The sequence below is a fragment of the Corylus avellana genome, chromosome 6, assembly GCF_965113065.1.
Source record: "Corylus avellana chromosome 6, dhCorAvel1.hap1.2, whole genome shotgun sequence".
NCBI classification, from domain to species: domain Eukaryota; kingdom Viridiplantae; phylum Streptophyta; class Magnoliopsida; order Fagales; family Betulaceae; genus Corylus; species Corylus avellana.
In genome coordinates, this window is record NC_142495.1 from 20,568,341 (window position 1) to 20,592,356 (window position 24,016).

General features: G+C 37.2%; 3 protein-coding genes across 3 annotated transcripts; 2 read left to right on the top strand and 1 right to left on the bottom strand.

Moving 5' to 3' along the window:
• Positions 1 to 374: 374 nt before the first annotated feature.
• Positions 375 to 1,199, bottom strand: LOC148585003 (uncharacterized). The gene has a single exon (XM_088517648.1). It carries the CDS (start codon positions 1,197 to 1,199, stop codon positions 375 to 377), a length of 825 nt encoding a protein of 274 aa, XP_088373774.1.
• Positions 1,200 to 10,716: 9,517 nt separating this feature from the next.
• LOC148585004 (uncharacterized) lies at positions 10,717 to 22,679 on the top strand. Its single transcript, XM_088517649.1, has 4 exons — positions 10,717 to 11,794; positions 20,303 to 20,409; positions 20,605 to 20,672; positions 22,505 to 22,679. The coding sequence occupies exons 1-4, from the start codon at positions 10,717 to 10,719 to the stop codon at positions 22,677 to 22,679; spliced, it is 1,428 nt and encodes a 475-aa protein (XP_088373775.1).
• Positions 22,680 to 22,808: 129 nt separating this feature from the next.
• Positions 22,809 to 23,555, top strand: LOC148585005 (uncharacterized). Its single transcript, XM_088517650.1, has one exon. It carries the CDS (start codon positions 22,809 to 22,811, stop codon positions 23,553 to 23,555), a length of 747 nt encoding a protein of 248 aa, XP_088373776.1.
• Positions 23,556 to 24,016: the final 461 nt, after the last annotated feature.

Here is a 24,016-nt window from a genome sequence, read left to right on the forward strand (position 1 = left end):
ATGAGTCAAATTAAGGGCTTGAGGCATCACTCTAGAATTAAGTATATCAAGCAAAGCACCACATACCTCGTCCCCCATTGTAGACCAATTTTTTTGGAAGAAGCATGCATTCAACTTGTCCGAACCCGGTGCTTTTAAAGGCGCCATTTGGAAAAGACCTGTGGTGATCTCCTCGGCCATAAAAGGCCTCATCCAAACGGTATTCATCTCATCAGTAACACAACATTCAACTGGCTGTGTACATGGTGAGTAATCACCGATTGGTCCCATAGAGAACAAGTTTGTGAAATAATTGACAAATGCTTCCCCTACCCCTTTGCCGTATTCCATGTTCATCCCATTTCGTCTTGAATCAGCCCCACATGGTTACGTCGTCACTTCGAATTTGCACAAGCATCGTAGTACTTGGTATTGCGATCGCAAAACTTTAACCATTCCTCCTTAGCCCGTTGTCTCCACCATAACTCCTCCTTATCCAACAAAATTTGTAGATCAAGTTTTAATTTTTTAACTTCATCTCCAGTAGCCGTGTTCTCCCTAGTTTGGAGCATTAGAAGCCGCCTTTGCAATTTGATAATTAATTCCTGGTCACTGGCCTTGTGTTTCCTCCTCCAATGGATTACATCATTAACGCACCCTTTCAATTTGGAGTCAAGGCGGAACCACCTTGTGGCATTTTGGTTGTCTTGCATCCAGCTTCTCTTTATAACTTCTTTGCAGCCTTCATCCAAAGCCCAACTCACCTCATAGTGGAACCTTGTGCTTTGTCTAGCTAACTCAGGGGCTCCCAACAAATTCAACACTAGAGATGCATGATCTGAGCTAATGACAGCACACACGGCAATCTTTGCATCAGGAAATAAATTCTGCCAAAATAAATTGGCCACACCCCAATCGAGTCGCTCTCTTACAAGTGCTTCTCCCTCTTGACAATTGCTCCAAGTGAACTTAGGTCCAAAATAACCCAGATCAATGAAAGCACATTCTTCCAATGTTTGTTGGAAAGCTTGCATGAGATTTCTCTGTCTTAAATTACCACCACATTTTTTTGTCATCGACAAGACTTCATTAAAATCTCCAATGCACAACCACAGTTCCAGGTTCAATTGGGCTAAAAATTTTAGAAGGTTCCACACCTCAAAAAGTTTTGTCACATCCGAATGTCCATAGAAGCCAGTGAATTTCCATTGTACAGCCATTTGTCAGTTGTGAATTATGGCCTTTATTTGCCGACAACTGAAGTTTTGAATCTCCACCTCACATCCGTCCTCCCAAAGGAGTGCCAAACCTCCACTCTTTCCCAAACACTCCACCACAAAAATGTTAGCAAAACCCATCTTTGTTCGTATCTTTTCCATTTTATTTTTCCTTAGTTTGGTTTCCATGAGGAAAACCATATTGGGCTTCTTATCTTTCACCATCCAGTGAAATTTGTGAACTGTCCGAGGGTTCTCAAGCCCTGAGCAGTTCCAGTTAAGGATGATCATTGCGATCGGCGGGGCTGGTCACCAGCCTCCGCCATCCCCGAACCATCATAAGAATCGTTGTTATCACTCCCCGCAGGAACCTTTTTTGTAGTCTCAAGTAAATATAATTCACCTCCAACTCCCCTTTTTTTCTAACTGCTCGAAGAAGTCAACTCTGCATCTTGCAAAATTATCTCATCTCTCTCCTTTCTATTCCAAGACACCCCATTTGTACCTTGAGCAGCCCCGTCCTTCTGTATTAAACTACTCCCTTCAATGGCTCCCCGAATCAATTTCTCCACATCATCTAGAACCAAGCCTTAGTATGGGCCCTCCGTACTTGAAAAAATACCGTTAAAGCCCACGGACTGTGGGAATGGGCTTTCGCGATTCTCACCCTGCCCTCCAATCCACATCCCAACTGGTGCTAGCTGTGCTTTATTTTTGGTAGATAAAGCCCTCGATGTACTTGTCTTTAAGCCATAAAGATTATTTCCCTTCATAGAGACTTTCCGTTTGCCTTTGTTGTAGTTGATTGATTTTCGAATTGTTCCCTCATTATTCCCACCAGTTTTCCTGTTGTTTCAAGTTGTGGTTCACTTTGGAAAGTTGACATAAATTCTTCACGATTTGCGCCTGAGGATCCGTTTTCACCTTTTGTCGCTTGTGCATGCTTACTTTCCATAAAAGTTCCATCGCCGTCCTCCCCCTCCCTGGCAGCGTAGTTTTCCTTGTACTACCATCTCTCCGTCATGCATGGTAATCATCCCGTCTAGCCCAATCCTCAGAAGTAGATTGTGCGTGTCTCACATGTTCAGCTTTGCCCATCTGACGGTCATGAATCCTTTCCCTTCTTCTCGTAGGGGAGTTGGCTCTCAACCACGGGCCAAATTGGGTAGTATCCTCCTGGTTTCGTAAAGTACTCCTCTTTGGGCATCCCTCAGAACCATGGCAAATTACTCCACAGTGATAGCAGAGCTTTAGCAGGCTTTCGTATTTAAAACCAACCAAAGTTGATTTCCCCTCAAATTTCAGCATGCGCCCTCGTGGAAGAGGTTTGAACAGATCGATCATAATCTTGACCCGGAGGTACTCCCCCTATCCAATACCATCTTTGTTCGTGTTGACCTCCCCCACCTGCCCAACTGAGGACCCAAGTTTAAGGCCCAATTATCTTCCCATACATGCCAGAGGCAAATTCATCATTCTCACCTAGAGATAAGCCTTATCAAAGGTTAATTCCGACAGTGATGTGCGCCCATCAAAGTCTTCTACCAAGAAAAGGTTACCTTCAAAAACCCAAGGCCTACCCTCGAGGACCCGGGCCTTGTCCTTGCTTGCTCAAACTCAATAAAAAATAAGTTATCTCCCAGGGCATTGAATGTAAGAGCCCCACCTAACCTCCACCATCGCAATAATGTATCTTTGATTGTCTCCTTACTTACAATCCTATCTGACACCAGTTTGCCCACAATGCAGTATTGTCCTCTCTGCACAGTTTTTGTGACTTCAACCGCCTGGACCTCAATCTTGTCCCTTCTGTATCGGAAAGGGAAAAATTGGCCCATAGATTTGTGAGTTCATCCACCATAGTTGTTGGTCGACGACAGAAAATCAATCTACTCTCAATAATCGCAGGAAATTATGAGAAAAGGCTCCTTCTCATCTAGGATAGAGAGATAAAATGAATGAGTGTGTTTGATCCTTGCTTCTTCTTTTGCTTTATGTTTATATCTCAATGTGAGACAATTAAAACGTATGGGTTTTATTTCTAATATATTTAACTGTTTTAATGAAGAAAACAAAAAGGTTTACAAATTCTCTCTCTCTTTCCCCCTCTCTCTCACTTTCTTAATTTTTGTTAGAACAGTTTTCAACACGGTGGATGCGCTTTCTTCAGGGTCTTCAATACGTCGTCGTACACTCCAAATCACTACAAAAAAGACAGCATTGTCAAGGAGGGCCCCGGTTTCCCAGGGACACTCCGATGCCAAAGTCAGAAAGTTTCTAAGAGAAATATTGTGCTTCGGCACACAATAATTCAATACGCTCAATAATATGTGTGAGGATATTTCAAGATTCAAGATCCCTTAGTACCTTGTGTCGGGGCCTATTTATAGGCTCAGAGAGATGAAGCAGACTTGGACTGGATCTTCTTATTTGAATTGGTTTGAGAGTCTAGAGTTGAGATAGAACTCAACAGCTATCATGTAGAGATAAACATTCAACAGATATCATGTAGAGATAATCTTAAGCAATCATCTTATAGAGATAAGTATGACGTCTTTATTCCAATATTATCCTAATTGGAATATAAGACTATCAATTAATTAAATAGTCCTTGCTATTTAATTAATATCTTCATGGGCCTATCATTGGCCATTGGGCCCAGAATTTGGTGGGCTTATAGTGTGAATTTATTCTCAACAGTTACCCCCCAATTCCCATAGCCAAGGTACTTGGGTAATGGAAATTTAGTCAAAGCCTTCTGGCGGCTTGTTGTTTGACCTTGTCCGAGACTCGTGTCTCCCTAGTGAGTATGCTTTGAACTCTTAGTTGGAGCTCTTCAGTTTTTGGCATCGCCTGAGTTCCCGGGAGCACCCCCCAGCTCTATCATTTGCACGGGGGTTAAACCCGTCCTAGTTTCGAGATACCCAAGCCCGGGTCCCTCTCCAAGTCGTCAAAATAATCCACACCTACATAATAACCTTTAAGTAGTAATTTATAAGTCTTTCAACATACTAACATTTGTTCCCCGTTGACCTTGGGGTGATTCCTTGTTTTGTGACTGGATTCTATCGTGTTGCTTGTTTTTAACCTAAGGTTGTCTCCTTGTCTAATGATTGTCGAGAGTACCCCCCAATTATTTCCTTTGCCCAGGGGCTAAGCCTGTCATATCCTTGAGATACTCGGGGATCATGCCCGGTCATCTCTCAAATGCCCCAAGCATAATAATCTTTAAACAATAATTCACAAGTCTTTCAACAGACTAACCTTTGTTCCCTGTTTGTCTTGGGGTAGCTCATTGTTTTTTACTGGGTAGTCTCCCGTTGATTGTTTTTGCCCAAGGTTTTCTCCTTGTCCTTGTTTTAGAGGATTGTCTCCCTATTCTTGTTTTTACCCAAGGTTTTCTCCTTGTCCTTGTTTTAGAGGGTTGTCTCCATATTCTTGTTTTTGCCCAAGGTTTTCTCCTTGTCTCCGGGGTGAATCTTCTTGTTTTTTACCGGGTTGTCTCCCGTTAATTGTTTTTGCCCAAGGTTGTCTCCTTGTCCTTGTTTTAGAGGGTTGTCTCCCTATTCTTGTTTTTGCCCAAGGTTTTCTCCTTGTCCTCGTTTTTGCCCAAGGTTTTCTCCTTGTCTCCGGGGTGAATCTTCTTGTTTTTTACCGGGTTGTCTTCCGTTAATTGTTTTTGCCCAAGGTTGTCTCCTTGTCCTTGTTTTAGAGGGTTGTCTCCCTATTCTTGTTTTTGCCCAAGGTTTTCTCCTTGTTTCCTGGGTGAATCTTCTTATTTTTTACCGGGTTGTCTCCCGTTAATTGTTTTTGCCCAAGGTTGTCTCCTTGTCCTTGTTTTAGAGGGTTGTCTCCCTATTCTTGTTTTTGCCCAAGGTTTTCTCCTTGTCCTCGTTTTTGCCCAAGGTTTTCTCCTTGTCTCCGGGGTGAATCTTCTTGTTTTTTACCGGGTTGTCTTCCGTTAATTGTTTTTGCCCAAGGTTGTCTCCTTGTCCTTGTTTTAGAGGGTTGTCTCCTATTCTTGTTTTTGCCCAAGGTTTTCTCCTTGTTTCCTGGGTGAATCTTCTTATTTTTTACCGGGTTGTCTCCCGTTAATTGTTTTTAACCAAGGTTTTCTCCTTGTCCTTGTTTTAGAGGGTTGTCTCCCTATTCTTGTTTTTGCCCAAGGTTTTCTCCTTGTTTCCTGGGTGAATCTTCTTATTTTTTACCGGGTTGTCTCCCGTTAATTGTTTTTACCCAAGGTTTTCTCCTTGTCTCCGGTGGTGACATATCCGGGGGTGATATACCCAGTTCTTTCTTTGACATATCCGGGAGTGATATACCCGGTTCTTCTTTGAAATATCCGGGGGTGATATACCCGGTTCTTCTATCAAATATTCGGGGGTGATATACCCGGTTCTTATATCAAATATCGGAGAGTAATATACTTGGTTCTTCATTTTCCATATCTGGGAGTGATATACCCGGTTCTTCTTATTCGGGATAGAGTATCCCCGGAATGTAATAATTTGGAATAAGAATTACCTTATTCTTACAACCAATCAAAACCAAATTTGGAATTTAAACCAGAATAGCCTATTCCTAAGCAAAAATAGGAATATAAACTTGAACCAGGATAGCCTATTCTTCAACTAGAATAGGAATATAAACTTAAACCAGAATAGTCTATTCTTAAACCAGAATAAGAATATAAACTTAAATCAGAACAGCCTATTCCTAAACCAGAATAGAAATATATGCTGGATAAGAATTAAACCTGTTACCAAACGCCAATCTTCTTCTCCAAATTCCTCCAACGTACAGAGGGTCACGTGCAATTTTTTTTTTTATTCCTTTTTTTTTTTTTTCTCCTTCCTGCACAGCACCTTTTTTTCTTTCTTTCTTTTTTCTTTTGACTTCCTGCGCAGCACCTCTTTTTTTTTCTTTTGCTAGCAGTAGCTAAGTAATTGCAGGTCCGGCGCTTCGGCAGTGGTGGTATCGACGGCAACAAAGTGGAACTGGCGGCGTGACAGGCGTGGAGACCGGCGGACTTTCCGGTTTGCAGGTTCGTTGGTCATGGGTCTGGGCTTGAAGAGCGGGAGATCGGCGACGTTGGCGGAGCCGCGGGTTTGGGCTCCAGCAGCCCGGTCTTGCGTTTGGGCCTCCGGCAGGGGGTATTTCGGCGGCATGAGTTGGTCTCCGACGGTCACGATTCTGCTTGGCTGCTTGGCTCTTTCCTTGTTTCAATTGACGTGTATGTGAGATGTGGATCTGGTCGTAATTCCACTTGGCTCAGTAAAGGTGGATCTAAGACGTGGGAGGCAGATCTGTGCAGATCTGCTATGGAAAAAACAAATCGGTGAATTCTTCCGGTTGGTTGTTGTCGGAATGCATGCTCGCACCGTGATGAATTTTTTTTATGAGAAACGAGATAATCGTTCCCACAGACGGCACCAAACTGTTAGAACAGTTTTCAACACGGTGGATGCGCTTTCTTCGGGGTCTTCAATACGTCGTCGTACACTCCAAATCACTACAAAAAAGACAGCATTGTCAAGGAGGCCCCCGGTTTCCCGGGGACACTCCGATGCCAAAGTCAGAAAGTTTCTAAGAGAAATATTGTGCTTCGGCGCACAATAATTCAATACACTCAATAATATGTGTGAGGATATTTCAAGATTCAAGATCCCTTAGTACCTTGTGTCGGGGCCTATTTATAGGCTCGGAGAGATGAAGTAGACTTGGACTGGATCTTCTTATTTGAATTGGTTTGAGAGTCTAGAGTTGAGATAGAACTCAACAGCTATCATGTAGAGATAAACATTCAACAGATATCATGTAGAGATAATCTTAAGCAATCATCTTATAGAGATAAGTATGACGTATTTATTCCAATATTATCCTAATTGGAATATAAGACTATCAATTAATTAAATAGTCCTTGCTATTTAATTAATATCTTCATGGGCCTATCATTGGCCATTGGGCCCAGAATTTGGTGGGCTTATAGCAATATATTTAACTGTTTTAATGAAGAAAACAAAAAGGTTTACAAATTCTCTCTCTCTCTCCCCCTCTCTCTCACTTTCTTAATTTTTATTTTTATTTTTTATTTTTTATCTTCTCTTGCTCTCTCTTTATATTTCAATATGAGACAATTAAAACGTAGGGGTTTTATTTGGAATGCATTTAATTGATATCGTAATGGAGAAAACAAAAGGTTCCTAAATTCTCTATTTATTTTTGTTTATTTTTCTCTTTTCTTCTATTGCTTTCTATTTATATCTCAATATTCCTTTGTAAATTTCACACTCAATTCAGGAAAAAGACGAGAGGGAGGGAGAGTGAGAGTTCTATAACAGTTCTTTTCAATTTTTCAATCGTTGTTTCTCAATGAAAAATTATAGTACAGTTTTTTTTTCTTTGTTTTGTTTTGCTAGAATAGTTATTTTCAATTATATTAATATTTTCATGTTTTCGTTTTTTTTTTATTTATTTTTTATTTTTTATCTTTATTTCGGGGCTTATGTTCTTCCATTTTTTGTTTTTGACCCTTATTTTTTTTTCTCATTTATATATTATTTTTTATTCCAATGATTACTTTTCTTTTGTAAATTTTACATTGAATTCAGGAAATATTAATAGTGAGAGAGTTTCCTTTCGTAGAAACTCAATTTTTCCAATACATTTCACTCTCAATTTTACAATTGTTGATTTTTTTTTTTTTTTTTTTGTCTTTGTTTTCCTATATGTCTTAAAATTAATTTCTTTTACTTTTATATATGTGAAAGATGGTTGAAAAAAGAAAATTATTTTGTCATTTTATATATATATTTTTATCTTTATTTTCATGCTTATGTTCTTCCATTTTAGTTTTTGTCCCTTATATTTTTTTTTTTCTATTTTTTTTCTTCTTTTACTTTCTATTTATATCAATCAATGAGAGTTTCTATTGTCAAAAGCATTTTTTTTTACTTGAAAGCTATATTTTTCAAACAAAATCTCAAATATGCTCTTAGGGATTTTGAGAAAAAAAAAAATCACAGGTTGGAGAGGGCAGAGTTTTCTGAATTTTTTATTATTTTTTTTAAACGATACACGTAGGAAAGAAGTTGGGGCAAAGTATAGACCCTATCATTTCTTTAAATTTCATGAGGTATAAAGACACATGTCGATTTTTGAAGGGCATTGACGTGGATTTTGGTCAATTTATGCAACGAAGGTACCATCTCCGTTTTAAGCCATATATACACGAGGTATCATCCACGATCCAAATTGAAACTTAGGTGGAAAATAATAAATTCATAAAACTATAGGGGGTCAAATGTATTTAACCATTTTTTCTATTGCTTTGTCGTTTTCTTGGTCTATATATCTTTTGCTTTCTTCTTCTAACTATTGTTTTAATTTATCTTTAGATACACATTTACACTATTTAAAAAAACAAAAACGTTTTGAACTTTATGTCACATTAGAATACTTTTTGAACCATTAACCAAAAACACCCCTCAAAGTAAGGGAAGGAAATACAATTTTGTTCGTTAATGTGTTTGGAAGGAAGTTTTTTGTTTTTTGTTTGAAAAAAAATTTCTAATTTTTTTTTAATATTTGAAGAGTGTTTCAATGAGCATGTTAATTTTATTTTTCAAAAAGTAGGAAGTAGAAAAGAAAAGAAGATTTATTGACAAGAAAAGGACAATGCAATTGAATATAGGAGCATGTAAAAACAAATTACAGCTATGTTTATTAATGTGTTTTGGAGGGTGCCTTTTGTTTTTGGTTTCAAAAGATGCTGTAGAGACGGAGGGTGTGTAGTGTTTCTCTTTGTGTTTAGATTGTTAGTTAATATTTTTTTTTTTTTCTTGAGAAGGAAAACAAAAAAAATTAACAACTAATCTCGTTTCTACAAAGGGAAAAAAATAGGTTCATTGTAACCCATTTCTTTCATACTTTTAGGAGTAATGCTATACATACTATCACTTTTACACCCACTTTTTTCACACCCATACGTAGCTTTCAAAATCACAATTTTGATTAAAATCTAATAAAGATCCATCCCAAATTTAATGGTGGTTTTAAAAGCCACCTACATGTTTGGAGAAGTGGATGTAAGGAAGTTGGAGTATGTGTAGCCACAATAGTTGAAATTTCATCCTTTGTAAACCATCTTATTGATAGTTTGACCTATTATACTCATGGATGATGAACTTCAATATTAGAAACTAACTTTGGTGAGTCCTGTAATAAATATCTAAAGTTGTAAGAAACAAAGATGTGGAGAAAAAGAAAAGAATAAAGTAAGAGAATAAAGGGCCATGTACAAGAAAAGGAAGACTTGGAGAGGAAGAAAATGTCAAAAGAAAATAAAAGAGGAACATGTAAAAAAGAAAGAATGTTTAGAGAAAAAGGAACAAAGAAAGGAATAATTATGTTCATTATAAACCAAATCTATCATAGTTTTCGAAGCATAGCAATATTTTATTTCTCCAATCAAATCATCCTTTGTAGACCATCGCTGCGATAGTTAGAAGGCACAACAAGCTTGAAGTTGTGCTTGAAGTTGGATAACAGGTGCTACACATTCTCTCTCGTTCTCTCATATTTTACCTTGGTTAAGCTCTTTTATATTGCCATTATGTTTATAGTGATATTTAACATGTATTTCAAAGTTTTTGTAGAAGTTCAAAAGTTGATAATTTTTATAGTACCATGTTATTGATACATGTAAACACCATAATTTAAAATTAAAGGTTTACACTTTGAATATAGGACAATGACCCATCTTAATTTTTTGGTCTTCAAGAGGATAAAGATTTGGAAGTTCAAATTTTGATCTTTGAAAAAATAAAATTAGTACACACTATGACGCATCTAATTTGACTTCATTCTTGCTTGTTGTGTCCACTGTGCATTGATAGATGATATAACTTAATAAAACTCAAAGCATTTTTAATGACCAACCATTTTTTGGCAAAAAATAACTCAAAGCCTTATTGCAAAAGAAATCATCAAGAGTCTGATTCCAATGATAACATGATGAATCTCTTACCATAGTATAAGTTTTCCCTGATCCTGTTTGTCCATAAGCAAATATATATACAAACATTATAACCATATCAAGAACAGACCGAATCAGAGGTTGCGTGTCTAAACATACCTCATCTGCAAAGAATGGAAAGCAGCAGTAGATAAGGAAATTTGACAAAAAGGAAAAATTAAGAAGACGAAAAAAGAAAAAGAAAAAAAAGAGACCAACCTTGGCTTGCAGGCGGACCGAATACTTTGTTAAAAGTGAATGACTTCCGTCCCTCTTTGCTATATTTTGAAGGGGTGATAATCATAATATTTCCTTCATCATTCAAACAGATTGGTTGCCCAGGCAGGAAAGGCCTCACACGACAGTATACCCTAATATAACTAATAACTAATATCAACAAAATAGTAGCATATTTTATAATGTTTACAAACCCTATGATGATGTCACAATTTTGAATACTAACCACCTTTGTGATTTGTGCCTATGTGTTACAGAGTGAGGAAGATGGAGGAAAGATTAGATCTCAGCCCATGGCATCACTTGCAACTCATTGATAAGCTGGAAAGTGATGGAAAGAACGACGTTTGTTGCCAGCTGTGCAAAAAGCCAGTATTGGGAAGTCGTGGCTACAAATGCAGTAAATGCATTTTTTTCCTTCATGAATCGTGCCTCGAGCCAACAAACAACACAGAGATAACGACCACACATAATTGGAGGGAAATACATCACTTGATCTCCATGAAAGTACTTGACAACAATGGTGAGAACAAAGTTTTTAATTGCTCAATGTGCAAGGAACGAGTGTCATGTTTGTCAGGTAACAATATTAATGGGCCTACCATTTATACATGCTCGATCCCCAAGTGTAGCTTCCTTCTTCATCAACCATGTGAAAATGTACCCATCACGACAACACACCCTCTACACTTGTCAAGCCACACCCTGGAACTGAATCCACCAGTAGAGACTCAATACTGTTGTGGTGCTTGCGGAAAATGTTTTAGAAGAAATTTCTTTTACAAATGTTCCGATTGTGATTATAGACTCGACATTAGATGTGGTTCTCACTGGAAAATTGGTGCCAAAAAATGTGACCAACACTCATTCATCCCCACTAAAAATCATATCATGTTCACTTGCGAAGTCTGTGGTATGCAACATACTGACATCGCCTATCTATGTTGCAATTGTCGACTTCTTATTCACTCCAACTGTGCTCAATTTCTAGGAACCATCAAAATTAGAGGACATAGTCACTCTCTAACTTGCACATTCTCTCTTAGTCGAGGCAAGGACCACAACATGTGTCAAATCTGTTTCGCTGAGGTGAATAAAATGTATGCAGCTTACTGTTGTGATTATCACAACTGTGATTATGTTGCCCACGTACGGTGTGCATATTGGATTAGGAAGGTGAGTGAAACCAATGATTCTAATGATGATGCTACTTATTTGGTAGAGGGAAATGATTTGGAAGTGGATAAAAATGTTGCCCCTCAACAGATTCAACATTGGAGTCATCCACAACATAAATTAATACTAAAAAATGAAGAGCTCCTAGATCTCAGGCGTTGTGTGGGATGTATGCAATTTATAGTGTTGTCCCCATTTTACCATTGTGAGCGTTGCAACTTTTCCCTCCATGTAAGATGTACTAAACTACCCCACGAGGTTATGCGACCTTTACACCACCCGCACCCACTCTTCTTACATAATTTGCAAACGTTCTTTTCTTGGGCATGCAAACAAGCGTTCTTTTGTTGGGCTTGCAACAGAAATAGAGGTGGCTTCAGCTACAAATGTAGGGAGGGGTGTTCTGGTGCAACATTTGATGCTCAATGTATTTTAATTCCAGAAGTCTTTAAACATAAAGGGCATCAACACTCCCTCTTCCTTGGTAAATTTGATCAACTAGAGTTTTGCAGTGCTTGTGGTCAACAACCTCATGGCGCTGAGATGTTTGAATGCATTACTTGTAAGTTCTTCTTGTGTATTAAATGTGCTACTCTTCCACTCATAGCTAGGCATAGATATGACCCACATATCCTATATCTCACTTGCGTTACTGAAGACGAATCTGGAGAATATTATTGTCAAATTTGCGAAGAAGAAAGGATTGGAAAGCTTTGGTTCTATTATTGTAAAATTTGCGACTTCGCTACTCATTCTCAATGTATTCTTTGAAAAAGCAATATTAGTTACATTTGTTTATGTGAAAGAGAAATAAATCCTACCTCCAATAGGTTTTAAGTTTCTTGTTATTTCATTCCCCCTTTCAAGTCTTATTAATTATAAATTACTCAACTATACATTTCTAATTGCATTATAAATTACAAAAGAGCTCCTTATCCTTCTAATGTTTGCAAATAAACTACTCATTTCCAAAATTCAAGGGTTTTGTGACTCACATATAATGACATTATTTGCCCAAAAAAGGTCATTATATGGTTTGTGATGTTCAAATAGTGACTTTTTCAAAATGGCAAAATGTGCAAAGACTAGAAAATGGGCTAGTGTCGTTTGAACAATGCAAAACAACACTATTTGGTGCAATTTTTTAGCAAAATGTCACTATTCAAATGGTGTCGTTTGACCAGTGCACAACACCTTCTAGAAGGTGCCGCTTTGTACTATTCAAACTTCACTACCCTTTATAAAATTATAAAAAAAAATAATTTTTACCAAACTAATATATATATATATATATATATATATATATATATATATATATGTGTGTGTGTGTGTGTGTGTGTGTGTGTGTGTGTGTGTGTGTTCAAATAAAAATTTAAATTAAAAATAAATAAATTAGAGGGGTGGGGGGTGGCCTTTTGAGTCACCCCCAGCCTTAAGGGTGGCCCGCAAGCCACCCTATAGGTGGCCGCGGGTTTCTTTAGATACACATTTACACTATTAAAAAAAAACTAAAATGTTTTGAACTTTATGTCACATTAGAATACTTTTTCGAACCGTTAACAAAAAACACCCCTCAAAGTAAGGGAAGGAAATACAAACACAAAATACAATTTTGTTCGTTAATGTGTTCTGAGGGATGTTTTTTGTTTTTTGTTTGAAAAAAAATTTCTGATGTGACATAAATGTGAAAATTATTATTATTTTTTTAATATTTGAATAGTGTTTAAATGAGCATGTTAATTTTATTTTTCAAAAAGTAGGAAGTAGAAAAGAATAGAAGATTTATTCACAAGAAAAGGACAATGCAAAAGAATAAAGGAGCATGTACAAAAGCAAATTACAGCTATGTATTAATGTGTTTTGGAGGGTGCCTTTTTGTTTTTGGTTTAAAAAGATGTTGTAGAGATGGTATGTGTAGTGTTTCTCTTTGTGTTTAGATTGTTTGTTAATATTTTTTGTTTTGAGAAGGAAAACAAAAAATTTAACAACTAAGCTCGTTTCTACAAAGGGAAAAAAATAGGTTCATTGTAACCCATTTCTTTCATACTTTTAGGAGTAATGCTATACATAGTATCACTTTTACACCCACTTTTTTCACACCCATACGTAGCTTTTAAAATCACCATTTTGATTAAAATCTAATAGAGATCAATCCCAAATTTAATGGTGGTTTTAAAAGCCACCTACAGGTTTGGAGAAGTGGATGTAAGGAAGTTGGAGTGTGTGTAGCTACGATAGTTGAAATTTCATCCTTTGTAAACCTTCTTATTGATAGTTTGACCTAATATACTCGTGGATGATGAACTTCAATATTAGAAACTAACTTTGGTGAGTCCTGTAATAAATATCTAAAGTTGTAACAAAGATGTGGACAAAAAGAAAAGAATAAAGGAAGAGAATAAAGGGCCACGTACAAGAAAAGGAAGACTTGGAGATGAAGAAAATGTCAAAACACAATAAAAGAGGAACATGTAAAAAAGAAAAGATTGTTTAGAGAAAAAGAAACAAAGAAAGGAATAATTGTGTCCATTATAAACCAAATCGATCATAGTTTTCGAAGCATAGCAATATTTTATTTCTCCTACCAAATCATCCTTTGTAGACCATCGTTGTGATAGTTAGAAGGCACAACAAGCTTGAAGTTGTATAACAGGGGCTACACATTCTCTCTCGCTCTCTCAAATTTTACCTTGGTTAACCTCTTTTCTATTGCCATTTTGTTTATAGTGATATTTAACATGTATTTCAAAGTTTTTGTAGAAGTTCAAAAGTTGATAATTTTTATAGTACCATGTTATTGATACATGTAAACACCACTATTTAAAATTAAAGGGTTAAACTTTGAATATAGGACAATGAACCATCTTAATTTTTTGGTCTTCAAGAGGATAAGGATTTGGAAGTTCTAATTTTGATCTTTGAAAAAATAAAATTAGTACCCACTATGACGCATCTAATTTGACTCCATTTTTGCTCGTTGGGTCCACTGTGCATTGATAGATGATATAACTTAATAAGACTCAAAGCATTTTTAATGACCAAGCATTTTTTGGCAAAAAATAACTCAAAGCCTTATTGCGAAAGAAATTATCAAGAGTCTGATTCCAACGATAACATGTTGAATCTCTTACCATAGTATAAGTTTTCCCTAATCTTGTTTGTCCATAAGCAAATATATATACAAACATTCTAACCATATCAAGAACATACCGAATCAGAGGTTGGGTGTCTAAACATACCTCCTCTGTAGATAATGGAAAGCAGTAGTAGATAAGGAAATTTGACAAAAAGGAAAAATTAAGAAGAAGAAAAAAAAAAAGACCAACATTAGCTTGCAGGCGGACCGAAAACTTTGTTAAAACTGAATGACTTCTGTCCCTCTTTGCTATATTTTGAAGGGGCGATAATCCTAATATTTCCATCATCATTCGAAAAATTTGGTTGCCTAGGCAGGAAAGGCCTCACTCCGCAGTATACCCTAATATAACTAATAACTAATATCAACAAAATAGTAGCATATTTTATAACGTTTACAAACCCTATGATCATATCATAATTTCGAATACTAACCACCTTTGTGTTTTGTGCCTGTGTGTTAGAGAGTCAGGAAGATGGAGGAAAGATTAGATCTCAGCCCATGGCATCACTTGCAACTCAATGATAAGCTGGAAAGTGATGGAAAGAACGAAGTTAGTTGCCAGTTGTGCAAAAAGCCAATATTGGGAAGTCGAGGCTACAAATGTAGTAAATGCATTTTTTTCCTTCATGAATCGTGCCTTAAGCCAACAAACAATACATAGATAACGACCACATATAATTTAAGGGAAATACATCACTTGATCTCCATGATACTTGACAACAATGGTGAGAACAAAGTTTTAAATTGCTCAATGTGCAAGGAACCAGTTTCATGTTTGTCAGGTAACAATATTAATGGGCCTACCATTTATACATGCTCGATCCCCAAGTGTAGCTTCCTTCTTAATCAACCATGTGAAAATGTACCCTTCACGACAACACACCCTTTGCACTTGTCAAGCCACACCCTTGAACTAAAACCACTAGCCGAGACTTAATATTGTTGTGGTTCTTGCAGAAAATGTTTTAGAAGAAGTTTCTTTTACAAATGTTACGATTGTGATTATAGACTCGACATCAATTGTGGTTCTCACTGGAAAATTGGTGCTAAAAAATGTGACCAACACTCATTCATCCCCACTGAAAATCATATCATGCTCACTTGCGAAGTTTGTGGTATGCAACATACTGACATCGCCAATCTATGTTGCAATTGTCGACTTCTTATTCACTCCAACTGTGCTCAATTTCTAGGAACCATCAAAATTAGAGGACATAGTCACTCTCTGACTTGCACATTCTCTCTTAGTCGAGGCGAGGACCACAACATGTGTCAAATCTGTTTCGCTGAGGTGAATAAACTGTATGCAGCTTACAGTTGTGATTATCACAACTGTGATTATGTTTCCCATGTACGGTGTGCATATTGGATTAGGAAGGTGAGTGAAACCAATGATTCTAATGCTGATGCTACTTATTTGGTAGAGGGAAATGATCTGGAAGTGGATAAAAATGTTTCTCTTCAACAGATTCAACATTGGAGTCATCCATGACATAAATTAATTCTTAAAAATGAAGAGCTCCAAGATGTTAGGCGTTGTGTGGGATGTATGCAATTTCTAGTGTTGTCCCCATTTTACAATTGTGAGCATTGCATCTTTTCCCTCCATATATGATGTACTAAACTACCCCACGAGGTTATGCGACCTTTACGTCACCCGCACCCGCTCTTCTTACATAATTTGCAAACGTTCTTTTCTTGGGCATGCAAACAAGCGTTCTTTTGTTGGGCTTGCAGCAGAAATAGAGGTGGCTTCAGCTACAGATGTAGGGAGGGGTGTTCTAGTGCAACATTTGATGCTCAATGTATTTTAATTCCAGAAGTCTTTAAACATAAAGGGCACCAACACTACCTCTTCCTTGGTAAATTTGATCAACTAGAGTTTTTCACTGCTTGTCATCAACACCCTCATGGTGCTGAAATGTTTGAATGCATTACTTGTAAGTTCTTCCTGTGTATTAAATGTGCTACTCTTCCACTCGTAGCTAGGCATAGATATGACCCACATATCCTATATCTCACTTGCACTACTGAAGACAAATCTAGAGAATATTATTGTCAAATTTGAGAAAAATAAAGGATTGGAAAACTTTGGTTCTATTATTGTAAAATTTGCGACTTCGCTACTCATTCTCAATGTATTCTTCGAAAAAGCTATATTAGTTACTGTTGTTTATGTGAAGAGAAATAAATCCTACCTCCAATAGGTTTTAAGTTTCTTGTTATTTCATTCCCCCTTGCAACTCTTATTAATTATAAATTACTCAACTATAAATTTCTAATTCCATTATAAATTACAAAAGAGCTCCATATCCTTCTAATGTTTGCAAATAAACTGCTCATTACAAAAATTCAAGGGTTTTGTGACTCACATATAATGACGTTTTTTGCCCAAAAAAGGTCATTATATGGTTTGTGACGTTCAAATAGTGACTTTTTCAAAATGACAAAAAGTGCAAAGATGAGAAAATGGGCTAGTGTCGTTTGAACAATGCAAAACGACACTATTTGGTGCCATTTTTTAGCAAAATGTCACTATTCAAATGATGTCGTTTGAACAATGCACAACACCTTCTAGAAGGTGCCGCTTTGTACTATTCAAACGTCACTACCCTTTATAAAATTAAAAAAAATAATTTTTACAAAACTAATATATATATATATATATATATATATATATATATATATATATATATATATATTTGTTCAAATAAAAATTTAAATTAAAAAAAAAAAAATTAGAGGGGTGGGGGGTGGCCTTTTGAGCCACCCCTAGCCTTAAGGGTGGCCCGCAAGCCACCCTATAGGTGGCTGTGGGTTTATTTAGATACACATTTACATGATTAAAAAAAAACTAAAATGTTTTGAACTTTATGTCACATTAGAATACTTTTTCGAACCGTTAGCAAAAAACACCCCTTAGAGAAAAGGAAGGAAATACAAACACAAAATACAATTTTGTTCGTTAATGTGTTTTGAGGGATGTTTTTTGTTTGAAATTTTTTTTTTGATGTGACATAAATGTGAAAATTATTATTATTCTTCTAATATTTGAAGAGTGTTTAAATGAGCATGTTAATTTTATTTTTCAAAAAGTAGGAAGTAGAAAAGAAAAGAAGATTTATTGACAAGAAAAGGACAATGCAATAGAATAAAGTAGCATGTACAAAAACACATTACAACTATGTTTATTAATGTGTTTTGGAGGGTGCCTTTTTGTTTTTGGCTTGAAAAGATGTTGTAGAGACGGAGTGTATGTAGTGTTTCTCTTTGTGTTTAGATTGTTTGTTAATATTTTTTGTTTTGAGAAGGAACATAAAAAATTTAACAACTAAGCTCGTTTCTACAAAGGAAAAAAAATAGTTTCATTGTAACCCATTTCTTTCATACTTTTAGGAGTAATGCTATACATACTATCACTTTTACACCCACTTTCTTCACACCCATACGTAGCTTTTAAAATCACCATTTTGATTAAAATCTAATAAAGATCCATCCCAAATTGAATGGTGGTTTTAAAAGCCACCTACAGGTTTGAAGAAGTGGATGTAAGGAAGTTGGAGTGTGTGTAGCTACGATAGTTGAAGTTTCATCCTTTGTAAGCCATCTTATCGATAGTTTGGCCAAATATACTCGTGGATGATGAACTTCAATATTAGAAACTAACTTTGGTGAGTCCTGTAATAAATATCTAAAGTTGTAAGAAACAAAGATGTGGAGAAAAAGAAAAGAATAAAGTAAGAGAATAAAAGGCTATGTACAAGAAAAGGAAGACTTGGAGATGAAGAAAAAGTCAAAACAAAATAATAGAGGAACATGTAACAAAGAAAAGAATGTTTAGAGAAAAAGGAGCAAAGAAAGGAATAATTATGTTCATTATAAACCAAATCGATCATAGTTTTCGAAGCATAGCAATATTTTATTTCTCCTACCAAATCATCATTTGTAGACCATCGTTGTGATAGTTAGAAGGCACAACAAGCTTGAAGTTGTGCTTGAAGTTGTATAACAGGTGCTACACATTCTCTCTCGTTCTCTCATATTTTACCTTGGTTAAGCTCTTTACTGTTGCCACTATGTTTATAGTGATATTTACATGTATTTCAAAGTTTTTGTAGAAGTTCAAAAGTTGATAATTTTTGTAGTACCCTGTTATTGATACATGTAAACACCACTATTTAAAATTAAAGGTTTAAACTTTGAATATAGGACAATGACCCATCTTAATTGTTTGGTCTTCAAGGGGATAAAGATTTGGAAGTTCAAATTTTTATCTTTGAAAAAATAAAATTAGTACCCACTATGACGCATCTAATTTAACTTCATTCATGGTCATTGGGTCCACTGTGAATTGATAGATGATATAACTTTAATAAAACCTAAAGCATTTTTAATGACCAAGCATTTTTTGGCAAAAAATAACTCAAAGCCTTATTGCGAAAGAAATTATCAAGAGTCTGATTCCAATGATAACATGTTGAATCTCTTACCATAGTATAAGTTTTCCCTGATCCTATTTGTCCATAAGCAAATATATATACAAACATTATAACCATATCAAGAACAGACCGAAGTAGAGGTTGGGTGTCTAAACATACCTCCTCTGCAAAGAATGGAAAGCAGCAACACATAAGGAAATTTGACAAAAAGGAAAAAAAATAATAATAAAAAAAAAAAATTTAAAAAGAAAAAAAAAAAAAAAGAAGAGACCAACCTTGGCTTGCAGGCGGACCGAATACTTTGTTAAAAGTGAATGACTTCTGTCCCTCTTTGCTATATTTTGAAAGGGCGATAATCGTAATATTTCCTTCATCATTCAAACAGTTTGGTTGCCTAGGCAAGAAAGGCCTCACTCGGCAGTATACCCTAATATAACTAATAACTAATATCAACAAAATAGTAGCATATTTTATAATGTTTACAAACCCTATGATCATATCACAATTTTGAATACTAACCACCTCTGTGTTTTATGCCTGTGTGTTAGAGGGTGAGTAAGATGGAGGAAAGATTAGATCTCAGCCCATGGCATCATTTGCAACTCATTGATAAGCTGGAAAGTGATGGAAAGAACGAAGTTGGTTGCCAGCTGTGCAAAAAGTCAGTATTGGGAAGTCATGGTTACAAATGAAGTAAATGCATGTTTTTCCTTCATGAATTGTGCCTTGAGCCAACAAACAATACAGAGATAACGACCACACATAATTTGAGGGCAATACATCACTTGATCTCCATGAAAGTACTTGACAACAATGGTGAGAACAAAGTTTTTAATTGCTCAATGTGCAAGGAACCAGTATCATGTTTGTTAGGTAACAATATTAATGGGCCTACCATTTATACATGCTCGATCCCCAAGTGTAGCTTCCTTCTACAGTAACCATGTGAAAATGTACCATTCACGACAACAGACCCTCTGCACTTGTCAAGCCACACCCTTGAACTGAAACAACCATCAGAGACTCAATACTGTTGTGGTGCTTGCGGAAAATGTTTTAGAAGAAATTTCTTTTACAAATGTTCCGATTGTGATTATAGACTCGACATCAGATGTGGTTCTCACTGGAAAATTGGTGCTAAAAAATGTAACCAACACTCATTCATCCCCACTGAAAATCAGATCATGCTCACTTGCGAAGTCTGTGGTATGCAACATACTGACATTGCCTATCTATGTTGCAATTGTCGACTTTATATTCACTCCAACTGTGCTCAATTTCTAGGAACCATCCAAATTAGAGGACATAGTCACTCTCTGACTTGCACCTTCTCTCTTAGTCGAGGCGAGGACCACAACATGTGTCAAATCTGTTTCACTGTGGTGAATAAAATGTATGCAGCTTGATGTTGTGATTATCACAACTGTGATAATGTTGCCCACATACCGTGTGCATATTGGATTAAGAAGGTGAGTGGAACCAATGATTCTATTGATGATGCCACTCATTTGGTAGAGGGAAATGATCTGGAAGTGGATAAAAATGTTGCCCCTTGTTAGAGACATCTCTTCAAATGAGGACTCTATACAAGATAATATCAAATTAAACAATATCTCTGGATAAAGCTTGCAGCAGATTATTTAGAGAACAATTTTTTGTTAAACTTAGGGGAAACTTCACTAAGGCCCCCTGAACTTCCGGCCAATTTTGCAGACCCCCCCTGAACTTCAAAAACTCTCATTTTGGACCCTTAAACTTCCATTTTCTCTTACTTTAGGCCCATCTATTAGTTTTCAATATTAAATGCCCATTATATCCCTACCCAGCCCACTTGAAATTCCGAAAATGCCCAAAGCTACAGCACCCACCCCAGCCCAAAACGACACCGTTTTGGGCATTAAATTTTTTTTTATTTTAATTTTTTAGAAAAAAAAAAAAAAAAAAAAAAAAAGGAAAAAAGGGGGAGAAGGATAGGGCTTGTCCAAAATGGGGTGGCTTGACCACCCCATTTTTGGCCAAGGGGGTGGCTGGGGGTGGTCGAACCACCCCCATGGCCAAGGGGGTGGTCCGGCCACCCCCTTGCCAAAAAAAAAAAATAGAGAAGGGGGGATCGGTGCATTTGGGGTGGCCGGACCACCCCCAAGGGGCTGGGGGTGGTTTCGACCACCCCATACGACCAGTATGGGGTGGCCGAAACCACCCCCAGCCCCTTGGGGGTGGTCCGGCCACCCCAAATGCACCGATCCCCCCCTTTTATTTATTTTTTATTTTTTGCCAAGGGGGTGGCCGGACCACCCCCTTGGCCATGGGGCTGGTTCGACCACCCCCAGATCGGCCAGCCACCCCCTTGGCCAAAAATGGGGTGGTCCGGCCACCCCATTTTGGCCAAGGGGTGGCTGGAGCCACCCCGATATTACTCCTTTTTTTTATAAATATTTTGCTTTTTTTAAAAAAAATATATATATATATATATATTAATGCCCAAAACGACGTCGTTTTGGGCTGGGTGAGTTGTAATTTTTAGGGATCCAAAACGGTGTAGTTTTAACGAGAGGTATAATGAGTATAAAAAAATCAAACCGTTAAATCTAACGTTGAAAACTGACGGAGGGGTCCAAAGTAAGAGAAAATAGAAGTTTAAGGGTCCAAAATGAGAGTTTTTGAAGTTCAGGGGGGGTCTGCAAAATCGGCAGGAAGTTCAGGGGGCCTTAGTGAAGTTTCCCCTTAAACTTATCTCCTTGTATATCTTATCACTTAGTGTTTAAATCTCATACTAAGTGTAATCTCATGTAAACATTATTCTATAAATGCAAAAGCCTTAACCAACGTTTGGTAAGGCAGCAAGCATATCAAATTTTCATCTATTATATGGTATCAGAGCATTAGACTCACGTCGCTCGATCTTTTTTTTCTCTTATTGAATCGGTTTTATGACATGAGTTAGACCTACGAATTTTCTTCATGGAATCAGAGCCTACCACAGGACAACTGCGGGCCCACACTACTTATCTCATGACAAGGACCAGGAAAAATACTGGCCTGCTCGTGAGGAAAGGTGTTGAAAAATAGTCCCATATTGCCTATGAACAAGATCTTGGGCATGTTTATAAAGAGTGGACAACCCACTCTGATAGAACTAGTTTTATGAGATGAGTTAGACCCACAAATTTTTTTATGGTATCAGAGCATTAGACTCACGTTGCTCGATCTTTTTTTTCTCTTCCGCTATTTATCTTTTCATGCCTACCCAATCTTCAAACCTTGTTACTTTCTCCAATCTCAACCCTACCAAATTGACTAGGGACAACTACCTGCTATGGCTGACCCAAATTGTTCCTCACCTCAATGGTGGGGACTTCTACGGTGATGTAGATGGTTCAATTCCTTGCCCTTCACCAACCATTAAAACTTCCGAAGATCATGTTGTCATTGAGACACCCAACCCTGCCTACCACACTTGGCAGATGCAAGATTAGATTATCTTAGGAGCAATTAATTCAGCAATCTCTAAAAAATTGTTGATACATGTCACTCGTTGCACCACCTCACGTAAAGCCTGGAAGGCGCTAGAGACATTGTTCAAGTCTCAATCTCGCTTCCGCACCATGAATGTGCATCATCAACTCTCCACCATGAAAAAAGGCTCTTCCTCCATAGTAGACTATTATCACCATTTTCAGACTCTCACCGACACTCTTGTTGCCATAGAACATCCTCTCGATGAACTTGATAAGCAAAGTTTCTTCCTCAGTGATCTTGGATCTGAGTATGATCCGTTTGTCACATCAATTCTCATACGTGCTGATCCGTTATCAATAGAGGAGACTTATGGGCATCTTTTCACACATGAGATGAGATTGGAACCAAATCAGCCATCAATTGATTTGTTCATGGCAGGAGCAAATTTTACTTCACGTGGATACCATCAGCGTGGACGTGGGGCTCGCAATGGTCCTTCTCATGGCTTCAACTCATCTGGACGTGTTTTTCCCTCATCTGGACCTGATTTTCACTCATCTGGTCGACACTCCAGCACTACTAATTCTCGTCCCTATCGTGGTAGGGGGCGCAACACATCCTACTCACATGGAGCTCCATTCAACCATCAATCCAACCGTCCCCATTGTCAGGTATGTAATCGATATGGCCATATTGCCCTAGACTGCTACAATTGCTTCAATGAAGCATATTCTAGTGATCAGATCTCTCCTCCACAAGCATATCTCACTACTCCTTCTACCAGTGGCGATCTAAATTGGTATCCGGACTCTACATCTACTCATCACCTGACACCTGATCTCACCAATCTGAACATCACGGCTGATGAATACATGGGCACATATCAAATTTGAGTTGGAAACGGTAATGGGCTTTCCATTAAACATATTGGAAATGCCCGTCTTTCTCTCCCATCCTTTAACATGAATTTATATAATATCTTGCACGTTCCCCACAACTCCAAAAATTTAATATATGTTCATCAATTCACAAAAGACACAAACACATTCTTTGAGTTTCATCCATTCCATTTTCTTTTGAAAGACCACCGAACCAAGAAGCTTCTGCTCTACGGCCAAAGTAAAAATGGCCTTTATCAATTTTTTCATTCCACAAATAAACCACTCGCTTCTGCCATGGTGGGTGAGAAAGTCTCAGAGTCTCAATGGCACTCAAGGTTGGGTCATCCTGCTTTGAAAGTTGTTCGTCGTGTCCTTTCCAATTTTCATCTACCTGTTGCTTCTTCAAAAGAATCCACGGATCGCTCTGCCTGCCTGGGTTCCAAAAGCAAACAGCTCAAATTTTCAGCATCTTC

What these genes read in the sequence shown, in the direction of transcription:
- LOC148585003 (XM_088517648.1), bottom strand. Translation starts at nt 1,199, where the DNA reads ATGGCTGTACAATGGAAATTCACTGGCTTCTATGGACATTCGGATGTG.
- LOC148585004 (XM_088517649.1), top strand. Translation starts at nt 10,717, where the DNA reads ATGGAGGAAAGATTAGATCTCAGCCCATGGCATCACTTGCAACTCATT. An exon ending in GCTCACTTGCGAAGTCTGTG is followed by an intron (nt 20,410 to 20,604) that starts GTATGCAACATA and finishes AAATGTATGCAG; the next exon opens with CTTGATGTTGTGATTATCAC. An exon ending in GTGCATATTGGATTAAGAAG is followed by an intron (nt 20,673 to 22,504) that starts GTGAGTGGAACC and finishes CAAATTGACTAG; the next exon opens with GGACAACTACCTGCTATGGC.
- LOC148585005 (XM_088517650.1), top strand. Translation starts at nt 22,809, where the DNA reads ATGAATGTGCATCATCAACTCTCCACCATGAAAAAAGGCTCTTCCTCC.